Raw genomic sequence first — 12,228 nt, 5'->3', positions numbered from 1 at the left:
TGGCAAGTAAGCTAGAATTTACACATTTCCAGTATCATTGCCTTGTTACATAGTTTACTCTTTGTCATTCAGTCTGCATGAACCCACTTTGGTAAATTAGGCGGGACTGCTGATGTCCAATCCACTGTCACTCTATCATTAATAAGATGCAAGAATGAGAAGGTCACATACAGTATATAACTTGTATAATTCCCTGTTCTCTGTCTCTCACTCTGTTTTTGGGGGTGTGTAACAATATGACTCAACTTGTCTTATCTCACTTGCTTTGCACTGTCTGTGTCCTCACTAGAGCTTATAAACCAATTTCTAACGTCACCTCTCCACCCTCATCTGCAGCCAAAGTGTGCACTCTTCAAAACAGCTTTCAGCCAGGCTTTGTGGCCAAGGGTGACTATGTTATTGGGGGAATCTTCCCCCTTCACTATAACCAGGAGATGCCAGACCTCAACTGCACCTACAGACCACCGCCAGTGAAGTGCAATGGGTGAGTTTAATAGATGTGGATTTGAAATCAAAGTGAGGGTATTTAACTTACAGTTTCCATTTAAATGGTGTCTGATTTTGTAGAACAAACATGTTGTGAAACTTGAAACTTCTTTAATGAATGGATGATGTAGCATGTGTTTATATTTACCAGTTTTTAGGGTGTGTTATTCCCAAATAAACCCAGAGAACCTTCCTGAAAAGAAATATGTACATTGGTATTGTTTATATTTGGAAAATATCAATTTACTCTACCTTACACAAGCCATTATTTGGAATTAATTACTTGTTAGTGTACCAGTTGAAAAATGTTTCAATTTTCTCTCAAATTAGTTCCAAACGGGTTTTTCACAATAACATCTTATAACATCCTGGGAATTATTAGGAAATGATTTGAACATTTCAGACCTGTAAAATAAAGCATTCCCAAAGACATGTCTATGAAGGACAAGAAAATATGCATAAAGCAAAAAGAAACCTCTCAGTTACTTCATCACAACAAAAAGATGTAAAAATTCAATTCAGACTAACTTCAAATCAAAACATCTCTGACTTTAATTTTACCTTCAATCTCCATACCTGCTGTGTTCAATGTGCGTGTTCATCTGTGTCTGCTGGACTACAGATTTGATCCCAGGGCTTTCCGCTGGGCTCAGACTATGAGGCTGGCAGTGGAGGAGATAAACCAAAGTACAGAGCTATTGCCCAATATAACCCTTGGGTACAAAATCTTTGATTCGTGTGCATATCCACTGACCGGCCAGAGGGCTGCTCTAGCTGTGCTGAACGGGCTGAGCGAGGACAAATCTCCCATGTGCAGCGGTGCCTCTCCGCTCCTCGCTGTTATTGGGGAATCTGGTTCTGCTCAGTCTATCGTGGTGTCAAGAATCCTGCAGCCATTCAGAATCCCAATGGTAATGATGGCTCCATTCCTCTATACCCCTCAAGAAACATTAACTTGTCATCATATAATCTGTTTCACTGCACTGTATTGTACTCTTTTTTTCTTGCTTTACACAGATCAGCTACTTTTCTTCGTGTGCGTGTCTCTCTGATAGAAGAAAATATCCCACCTTCTTCAGAGTAATCCCTAATGATGACTATCAGGTGAGAATTTGGCCTTATTTAAAAGAGTTTAATAACCGTACAGTACTGTAGCAGTAAAAAGACATATTTTGAAAATGTAATATATTTCTGTGTTGTCAAGTGAAAATATTATACCCCCCAAAATTCCAATTATATCAACTTTTTATTAAGATCACTGCTTTGTTTTTATACTATCTATCTATCATGTATTAGAGTTTATGCAGTAGTTTTGTAAAACTTTTTCAACCAACAAAGCAGCTAATCACCAGATTTACTTATTTATTTATCTTCTCACTAAACTGCAATCATATAGTACCTGTTCATATTACCTTACAGTGTTGTACATTATTAAAATAAGGTCAGTTACCTGTCTTTTTTTTTCAAAATGTCTGTGATTTGAGACCAAGTGAGTAGCCACATATTTGTTGAACCCAGGTGAAGGCCATTGCTCAGCTGCTGGTACACTTCAACTGGACTTGGGTTGGGCTGGTACGAGGGGACCATGAATATGGACGCTTCGCTGTGCAAGGTTTACTGAGTGAATTACAGGGTACCAAAGTGTGTGTAGCATACCAAGAAATGATCCCTCTGCTCTACAATCGCCAGAGGGCACTGGAGATCATGCAGGTAGATACAAATACACGTTGAATTAAGTTTTATAGCAACAGAAATTTTTTATTTCACCTCAAGACCCTTTTATAATAGGTGCTGATTACATATCAGTGCCACTAAACCCTCTATGTGTGGAATCTGTATGTTATTTTGTCATAACAATGTGACAATCCTAGTGAAAATTGTTGCAGTGTATGTGTTACTTTCAGCCTATCTCAGTGTTGCCAGGTTGGATCCATGGAGGGGAGGGGAAGGGGGTATTTGTGTGCACTGCTGTCTGCCACATTGTCTTGTCTTTATATTACCACTAGATGTCAACAGATTCAGAATTTTTCAACTCCTTAATATAGGGACTTACACAAATACAGTTATACCTCTTCCTTGTGAAACTCTTTCCCCCTTCATCATCTGCCTCTCTGTAAAGGTGATGCGTAGCTCTTCGGCAAAAGTGGTGGTAGTATTTTCAGCCGAGGGGGAGATGACACCTTTCCTGAGAGATTACATGGTGCAGAACATCACTGGAATCCAGTGGGTGGCGAGCGAGGCCTGGGTCACAGCATCTGTCTTCACAGGGAGCGAGTATTACCCCTACATGGGGGGCACCATTGGGTTTGGCATCAGAAAAGGTCATATATCCAGACTCAGTGGCTACCTGCAGACAGTAAACCCTCAGATGTATCCCAGTAGTCTTCTGGTTAAGGAGCTGTGGGAGGCTCTGTATGGTTGCAGTCCCTCTCTGCCCTCTGGTTCCCAGTTGCCCCCCTGCTCAGGGCAGGAGTCCCTGTTGGACCAGCATTCAGCCTATATGAATACATCCAGCCCTCGAGTTGCCTATAATGTCTATAAGGCTGTATATGCAATTGCTCATTCCCTCCACAACCTTCTTCTCTGTCAACCAGGCAGTGGGCCTTTCCAAAACAACTCATGTGCTCAAAGAAACAACATACACCCCTGGCAGGTATAATCCAGTGCACCTACTGTTACAGTATTACATTGAGGTATTGAGTATTTCAGAGTAATTCATATTATCTATTGGTTTTCAAGCTCCAATATTACCTCCAGGAGGTGACATTTAACATTGCCGGGGAGGAGGTGAACTTTGACCTGAAGGGCGACTCCATACCCTATTATGATATCATCAACTGGCAGAGAGGCACAGGCGGGAACATTGAGTTTGTCAACGTGGGGTTGTTTGATGGAACCAAGTCTGCCGGAGAGGAGCTGGTGATCCAGGAGGACAAGATAATGTGGGCAGGGCATCAGAGTGAGGCAAGCTGCTCACACTATGTTTTTACCTTCATCAGATGCCAACTGTTGAAGTTCTGTAGGTTGAGATGGAGGTAAGTCAGGTGGGCAGGACAAGCTGGATCTGATAGTTCCCTTGCATTCATACAGTAAACAGTAGAAATTCAAAGCCTGCCATACAGTATGTCATGTTTCATGAGTTAAGTTGCATTCATTATGGTGGAATTCTTCTAAAATCAAAGCATTAGTCATGTTTCATTTGAATACTGACACCGTGGAAATTAAACACTGCATTTGTAACACAAACATACAAAGTCACGTTAAATCCTGACACTGAATTTTAGGCTACATGTTTCTGAAACAACCACGATTAGTCAATTGTTTCCTTTTTATATTTATTTTTACACATATTGAATAGAACTAAATATTCTTAGATAGCTTATGGACAATAACCCCGTCATTAGTGCACAAATTTACAGCTAAGCCTCTCCACTGTTTCTTCCTGGCTGTGTTTTTTTGTTTTTTTTTTAGTTTTCAAGTTTTTTAGGAACATTTCTTAGGTGGCAACTAATTATAATGTACATCATGACGATTAATCAGGAAATCATTTTTTTGATTAATCTGTTGATTGTTTCGTCTATAAAATGTCAGAAAATTGAAAAATGCCCATCAAAATGCCCATATGTTCAACCAACAGTACAAAATGCAAAGACATTCAATTCACAATGATGTTCAACAAAGCAGCACATACTCACACTTGCAGAGCTGGAAACAGCAAATTTTGGTGTTTTTGCTTAATAGATAAGTTAAGTTCATTGATTACAGTTCAGTGTTTAACACCATAATTCCCTCCAGACACAAAGCTCAAGGACCTGGGTTTAAACACGTCACTGTGCATGTGGATCCTTGACTTCCTGACAGGCAGACCCCAGGTGGCAAGGGTGGGTGAACACACCTCTTCAACCATCATCACAGGGCTGCATTTTGAGCCCCCTGCTATACGTCTTGTACACACACAACTGTGTAGCCACTTTCAACTCCAACACCATCATCAAGTTTTCTGACGACACATCTTTGGCGCGCCTGATCACAGATACCAATGAAAAGGCCTGCCTGGACAATTCATACTGACTCAGTGGTGAGAAAGACAAGGCAGAAATGCTTGAGGAAATTCAGGGTATCCCCTCAAGTACTGAGGAATTTGTACTCCTGCACCATCGAGAGTGTCCTGACAGGGAACATCACTGCCTGGTATGGAAACAGCACCGAACAGGACAGCAAGACCCTGCAAAGACTGGTTTGTTCAGCAAAACGTACATGCAGTGCTCTACCCTGCCTAAAGGATATTTACACCAGGCGCTACAAGAATAAGGCTAGGAAAATCATGAAGGTACCAGATACACCAAGCCAACATTGAGAGGCCCAGGAGCAGCTTTTACCAACATACCACTAGGATCTTAAAAGAATACACAAATTGAAGGAACTGGCAGGATTACATTTCACTGTGATTGTACTTTATGTGATTACATATGATAAACAACAAATAGTCTCTTTTTTGTGGAAAATAGACTAATCAAGTAATTGACTAATAATTTCAGCACACTTATTTCACTGCATAGCTGAAATCCATTACCTGTTCCCCAGGTGCCGGTGTCTGTATGCAGTGCCAGCTGTTTTCCAGGGTCCCGGAAGGCTGTCCGTCGTGGGGAGCCTGTGTGCTGCTTTGACTGTGTACCATGTGACAGTGGCAAAATTAGCAATCAGACAAGTGAGCTTAAAACTGTCGTCAATTTCTTCTTCATTCCCCAGATGTAGGCGATGATTCGATGATGGAAGGAGACTCCGCTGATACTGACTTTTCACATAATATTCTTTATTTGCATCAAAGATCAGGATCAACAGGCATGCGCATCTTGACCTGTACAGCACCCGTAGCCGAATCAGTACTGCTGCCTCGAACACTGTTCAACCTCGTCCTTTATACATTTAGACATACATCGGGTCCTACTATAACTCATGAATCTATAAACTTATATTTCCCTAGGGTCCCTCAGTACCCCAAAACCTATGATATACAAGTTATTTGGACAGCAGTCTAGGGGTCAAGGAAAAGAGACCTCTATCGCATAACTCCCACATTCCAAGGGAGACACCCAAACGATAATGAATCTTATCAGTATGGGGCCCCAACATCTGCTAGTTATTTACCTGGAACATTGCATACGTGACAACTTTGTACTGTATATCATTTTATGAAAAGATTCCTTTTATGATTAGTATCAAATAATACACATCAAAACCAAGCGATACAAATCACAACAATTAAAATATTTTATATTACAGGTAATCAGGTAATATTTGAATACAGAATATTTCAGATGGTTTACTCTTTTTTTGTCCCTCCTCCCTTTAGATTCAATAGAGTGCATATTTTGTCCCGAGGACTTCTGGTCAAACAAAGACAGAACAGCCTGCATCCCCAAGAAGGTGGAGTTCTTGGCCTATGATTCCTTGGGTATAGCCCTGACAGTGATCTCTGTGGTGGGTGCCTGCCTCACTATAGCTGTCTTTGCAGTCTTTTTCTATCATAGAAATACGGCCATTGTCCGTGTGAATAACTCTGAACTCAGCTTCTTCATCCTGTTTGCGCTGACTCTGTGTTTCCTGTGTTCATTGGTGTTCATTGGAGAGCCAACATCTTGGTCCTGCATGCTACGCCACACTGCCTTTAGCATCACATTTTCACTCTGCATCTCCTGCATTCTGGGGAAGACTCTGGTGGTGTTAGCTGCTTTCACTGCCACCAGGCCAGGGGACAACATCATGAAGTGGCTGGGGCCCAAGCAGCAGAGGGTCATTATCTTCAGTTGCACTCTGGTTCAGGTGGTTATCTGCGCTGCCTGGCTCATTGATGCTCCCCCTTTTCCATCCCGAAATACCCAATATGAACACTCAAAGATCATACTGGAGTGTAGTGTGGGCTCCAGCCTCGCATTCTGGTGCGTTCTGGGATATATTGGTCTTCAGGCCTGTCTGTCCTTTGTATTAGCTTTTCTGGCCCGGAAGTTGCCAGGCAACTTCAACGAAGCCAAGTTCATTACTTTTAGCATGCTGATCTTCTGTGCTGTGTGGCTGGCATTCATCCCTGCTTATATCAGCTCCCCTGGAAATTATGCAGATGCAGTGGAGTCATTTGCCATTCTGGCTTCAAGCTTTGGCTTGTTGTTCTGCCTGTTTGCTCCAAAGTGTTACATTATTTTACTGAAGCCAGAAAAGAATACAAAATTGCATCTAATGGGAAAAGAAAAGAAGTAACACACCATAAGTTAACCTTTGGCAAATGTTAATGTTCAATGTTTGTTTAAAAGTAGTCTTCACAAATTATGATTTATTTTGCTTTTTTTTTTATTGACAGTTGTATGCAACTAATATTGCAGCATTGCAGGTGTAGAGGAGTGTACAATGGAATAAATGAGTATACTTACAAGAAGCTTATCATTTTAATGTGCATTTTGAAGAAATAAAGATTTTTTTGTGGTGAACTTAGATTTTGAATTCATCCAAGGTCAGTGGGTTGAGAAATGTACACATGAGACAAGAAAACCTATAATATAATAATGACACAATTATTGATTAAGCTGTCCCAAAAGACACTGACATTTACAAAATACTGTGTACTAATGTATTATAACACGGTCAGGCCCCTGTCCTGAGGGAACTCGAGACAAAAATGTGTAGGGATTTCAGTTATTAGTTAATTGTTTGTAGAGAAACTTAGATTGATTTAAAAAAAGAAAGATAGAAAGAAAGAAAGCTTTTAGATCATGACCTGGGGATGAAATTAAGAGATGGGAGGGGCATGGAGCATGACACAGGAATACAGACGCCATGGCAAGGACCAGAAAAAAGTTGTGGTGGTTTTGAGCACAAAGATGATCCTTTTAAAAGGGGATTCACTGAATTGAAAGTGTTAGCTTCTTATACCAAGCTGTTAATGATGATTGTTCTATAGGCATGGAAGTCTTTTTATTTGGCAGATTACTCACTGTGTTTATGTGGAACTGTTTTATTTAAAATAAAACCAACTATTCCTGCAGTATACAGGGTAAATGTAGTAAAGGTTATGTGGTTGATTCTGGTGTGGTACACTGGCATGAGGTTTGGGTCAAAGTATCAATGCACTTGCAATGTGTAAAATTGATGTGGTTGAGGATGTTAACTGCATGATCTGATGACATTTATACAACCATCCCCTGAAGCAGTGGGCAGATTTTCTTGGCATTTATTTGATTAACAGCCACAATTTTGTCACTGATATGAATCACATTTTATATAATTTCACTCACCCATATCAAGTTTAGGGTACATTTTCAAAGATGCTGTGGTTTGAATGAGGCCATTAAGGGGAGCCTTCATGCTCCTGTGCAGGTTCTTGCAGTATTATGGATACTAACACCTAGCCTACACTACATAGAGAAGGCAGAACACAAACTTTTTATTATTGCAGTATTAAGAGGTCTAATAAAACAAATTAACTTACAGTACATGTTACAATACGGTACACAAAAATATGAGTAGTTACTAAGGAACGAGAGAGGACCAAATAAGACAGAACCTGATAATTAATGAATTGTTAATGAGTAGTTCTTGAATAACTCTGAATTGGGGACTATATAGTAGATGATGATGAGTTACTAAAGAACAAACTGAGTGATGCTATATTAATGAATTATTAAGTAATGATTTGATGTATAATAACAATGATCACTTTCTTCATTAGTCGTTCCTGATTAGTTCTGAACTTGTAGCCATTCATTCATTACTAATTATTTAATAATAGTTTGTGCACCCGCAGGTAAAGTGGTACATCAAACTGAGGAGTAGATCTCAGAGAGACAGAAAACATTGATTCTGCACATTCAGGTAATCAAATACATGATTATATAGCAAAGCTTGACATCTCATACAGAACTGGTCACATCATATTAAATAAAATGTACTGTACAAAATACTGTACAGTACAGCGTGTTCCCACAACATATTCAATACTAAATCAGGCCTTCTGATCAGTTTCTTAGAAATGCAATGCGATGAAAAACTAAATTAATCTTTCGAGAATTGAGAGTGTGCTCACATTGTCTGATGATGTTTCTCTTATGGTAGAAAAAGCTATAAAGGTCAGCTCCCAGGTCAGAATTGCTTCAGTGAAGGGGAGGGTGGCTCATGATGGGTTGGATCATTATTATCTTATTCATTCTGCTGACAAGGACACAGTCAGAAAACCAAACATGCAAAGTGATTGGGCAGACAGGGTTCATGGAATTTTCACAAGACGGTGATCTTATTATAGGGGGAGTTTTCTCTATGACTAGTACACGCTCACTGATACATAATGGCTACCAGGCTTTACCATCTACGTACTGCAAAAAGTAAGTGACTATTGACTTAAAATATGTAAAAATTGTTTGCAATGCAATGAAAATAGCATGTTTTATGTGGTGATCTGATGTGTTGCAAAATGATCAGCTGTAATAACTTGTGTATCAACACTTAACACTGTGTTTGCAGGTGGAATGACAGGGAGTTGAAATTTGCCCGGACAGTGATTTTTACTGTGGAGGAGATCAACAGAAATACTAAGCTTCTTCCGGGAGTGAGTCTGGGCTATAGGCTGTACAATGGCTGTGGGAGTGAAAACCTGATACGAGCAGCCGTAGAAGCTGTAAATGGAGATGATTCAAAGGGCTGCAGGGGTCAGGTCCAGGCTCTCTTAGGCCATTCATCCTCTGGAGTGAGTGAAGACATAAACCTTATACTAAGCCCGCTATCCATTCCACAGGTGAGAAGAAATGATTGAGAAATACCTGCAAACTGTCCACTTTTCATTGTGCTTTTTGTTTTAGATTTCATCTTGAAAAAATATATGGATTGATGTTTGAAGTTTTTTTTTCATTTTGAAGGTAAGCCATCTTTCAACATGTGCTTGTTTGAGTGACAAAAGACTTTACCCCACATTCTTCAGAACTGTGCCAAGTGACCGCTTCCAAATCATCGGTCTGGTGCAGCTTATGAAACACTTTGGCTGGCGCTGGTTGGGCATTATTTTCTCTAAAGGTCTGTACTCAGAAAAAGGTACAGCTGAATTCACTAAGGAAGCAAAGAAAGAGGGCATATGTGTTGAATACACATTACCTTACTCTAAGACGTATAAAATCAACAAGGTGGAAGGTATTGTAGAGACCATAAGGGAATCCTCATCAAAGGTGGTCCTGTTGTTTATGTCCTTGTCTGTCACCAAATTGTTCCTGTCAGCAATGGAGACTTATAACATAACTGGAAAGCAATGGCTTGGCAGCGAGTCTTGGATCACACAAGCAGACTTGGCTTCTGTCGAGAGAAAGAGCATTTTACAGGGGGCAATGGGCTTTGCCCTCCCTCAGGCATCCATACCAGGTCTTGGTGAATTCTTACTCAGCTTTAAACCTTCTGATGAGCCACAGAGTGTTATAGTTAAAGCTTTCTGGGAGAAATTCTTTGACTGCAGCTTCTCTCCATCAAATACCTCTGCTTTGTGCACTGGCACAGAAGATCTCAGGACAGTCTCCAGTTACTACACAGACGTGACACATTTCAGAGCTGAGAATAATGTGTACAAAGCTGTGTACTTGGTGGCATATGCCCTTCATGCACTATTGCAATGTAAAAATGGCTCAAATCCCACCACTGGAAAGTCCTGTGTGAACAAGAGTGAAGTTCAGCCTAAGCTAGTAAGTTTTAGTAAATTTATCCAGGCATAGTATACTTATTTAGCATTTAGTGTTTCTATTTTTGTGGTTAATGCAAAAAATAAAATGTTATGTATTTATTTAGGGTTTCATTTGAATGTGAAGTGTTTTGATGGTTTCTATTTTGCTTGTAAGTTATATGTATGGTAAAATGTATCTTTATAGGTGTTGGAACACATTAAATTTGTGAACTTTACGACACAGAATGGGGCCAAGGTTTTCTTTGATGAAAATGGAGACTCGGTTGCCCAGTATGACCTAGTTAACTGGCAGATGAAAGAAGATGGCTCTGTTGAGATTGTCAGTATTGGTCAATATGATACCTCTTTTCCAGAGGGGGAAAAATTCAAACTAAAAGACAACACCAAAATAGTTTGGGGAGGAAACAGTAATAAGGTAAAGTGAATGGAAGGTTGCTTGTGTAACCCAGGTTGTCAGAGTTTTTACATTCTGTGTTTTGCCTAATCAGGTTCCCAGGTCTGTCTGCAGAGAACCGTGCCCACCAGGGGCTCGTAAGGCCATGAACAAGTTTAAGCCTGTGTGCTGCTTTGACTGCTTTGATTGCCCTGAGGGGACAATAAGTAATCAGACAAGTAAGGATTTCAAAATTGAATTAATTCATGTGTATTGTAGCAAGGATCAATGAAAAGAGTGATAGGAAAATATAGATCGAAAAATATTTGTTATGTTTTAATGTAATGATTGTATTTCTGTATGATTTCACTTCCTTTACAGATTCTCCAGACTGTTTGATCTGTCCACCTGAATTTTGGCCAAATGAAAAGAAAAATAATTGTCTTCCAAAACCTACTGAATACCTTTCCTACAAAGAGATCATGGGGGCACTTTTAACTACATTTGGCTGTGTTGGCGTATTTCTATCTGTTCTGACATCAATAATTATTTTGACTCACAAAGAGACTCCCATTGTAAAAGCCAACAACTCTGAGCTGAGTTTCCTGCTGCTTTTCTCTTTGACTCTGTGTTTCCTGTGTTCTCTGACCTTCATCGGCCGGCCATCTGGGTGGTCCTGCATGCTGCGACACACAGCATTTGGGATCACCTTTGTCCTCTGTATCTCTTGTGTTCTCGGGAAAACTATAGTGGTTTTAATGGCCTTCAGAGCCACATTTCCAGGCAGTAATGTCATGAAATGGTTTGGTCCTACACAGCAGAGACTCACTGTTCTGACTTTCACCCTCATTCAGGTTGTGATTTGTATACTTTGGCTAACAATCAACCCCCCATTCCCAAAGAAGAACATGAAGTACTATAAAGAAAAGATCATCTTAGAGTGTGCCCTGGGTTCAGCTGTTGGATTCTGGGCTGTGTTGGGTTACATCGGACTTCTTGCTTTCTTGTGTTTTTTACTTGCTTTTCTTGCGAGGAAGCTGCCAGACAGCTTTAATGAAGCCAAACTGATCACCTTCAGCATGTTGATATTCTGTGCAGTCTGGATCACATTTATCCCAGCATATGTCAGCTCTCCTGGGAAGTTCACTGTAGCTGTGGAGATATTTGCCATCCTGGCTTCCAGTTTTGGTTTGTTGGCATGCATTTTCTTCCCGAAATGCTATATTATTATCTTTAGGCCAGAACTAAACTCAAAAAAACATTTGATGGTGAAAATACCAGCAAGAACTCTATCTTAATTAAAGTGTCCATCAAATGGCCGTGTGACAACAAATAAACCAACATTATTGTATATTCAAATAGATAATGTAGAAATACACGATATTGTTGCATTTTCCCCCCATTTTCATTTGATCATTTGATTATAGGATTTAGTTTGTAATTGCACTACATTTATGTTGGACACAAAGTTTGTTTCTGTATATGCTTCATTAATGACATTCTGCCAAAATCTTTCAACTTGTCATAAAACTATTTAGTGGGTTAGGGTTAACTTCAGTTTAGGACAGAGTAAGAAATATTGTAAAAGTGAACAAATAGGAAACCCAAAACAGTATCTCCCCTATCATCAACTGCCATTTAAGTGTCCTTTAGCAAAGCAGTT

At 39.9% G+C, this 12,228-nt stretch overlaps 2 protein-coding genes across 2 annotated transcripts; both read left to right on the top strand.

Moving 5' to 3' along the window:
* The first annotated feature begins 236 nt into the window (after positions 1-236).
* On the top strand, positions 237-6,741 carry LOC139285159 (extracellular calcium-sensing receptor-like). Its single transcript, XM_070905648.1, has 8 exons — positions 237-484; positions 1,109-1,397; positions 1,504-1,590; positions 2,005-2,196; positions 2,606-3,139; positions 3,226-3,450; positions 5,071-5,194; positions 5,840-6,741. Exons 1-8 carry the CDS (start codon positions 237-239, stop codon positions 6,739-6,741), a joined length of 2,601 nt encoding a protein of 866 aa, XP_070761749.1.
* Positions 6,742-8,790: 2,049 nt separating this feature from the next.
* Positions 8,791-11,863, top strand: LOC139285441 (extracellular calcium-sensing receptor-like). The gene is made up of 6 exons (XM_070906007.1): positions 8,791-8,855; positions 8,995-9,265; positions 9,387-10,193; positions 10,377-10,607; positions 10,681-10,804; positions 10,947-11,863. Exons 1-6 carry the CDS (start codon positions 8,791-8,793, stop codon positions 11,861-11,863), a joined length of 2,415 nt encoding a protein of 804 aa, XP_070762108.1.
* The last annotated feature ends 365 nt before the right edge of the window (positions 11,864-12,228 follow it).

This window comes from Enoplosus armatus, chromosome 5 (genome assembly GCF_043641665.1).
Source record: "Enoplosus armatus isolate fEnoArm2 chromosome 5, fEnoArm2.hap1, whole genome shotgun sequence".
In the NCBI taxonomy this organism is placed as follows: domain Eukaryota; kingdom Metazoa; phylum Chordata; class Actinopteri; order Centrarchiformes; family Enoplosidae; genus Enoplosus; species Enoplosus armatus.
Note: the sequence above shows the minus strand (reverse complement) of the source record. Positions and strands in the feature narration are given on the sequence as shown.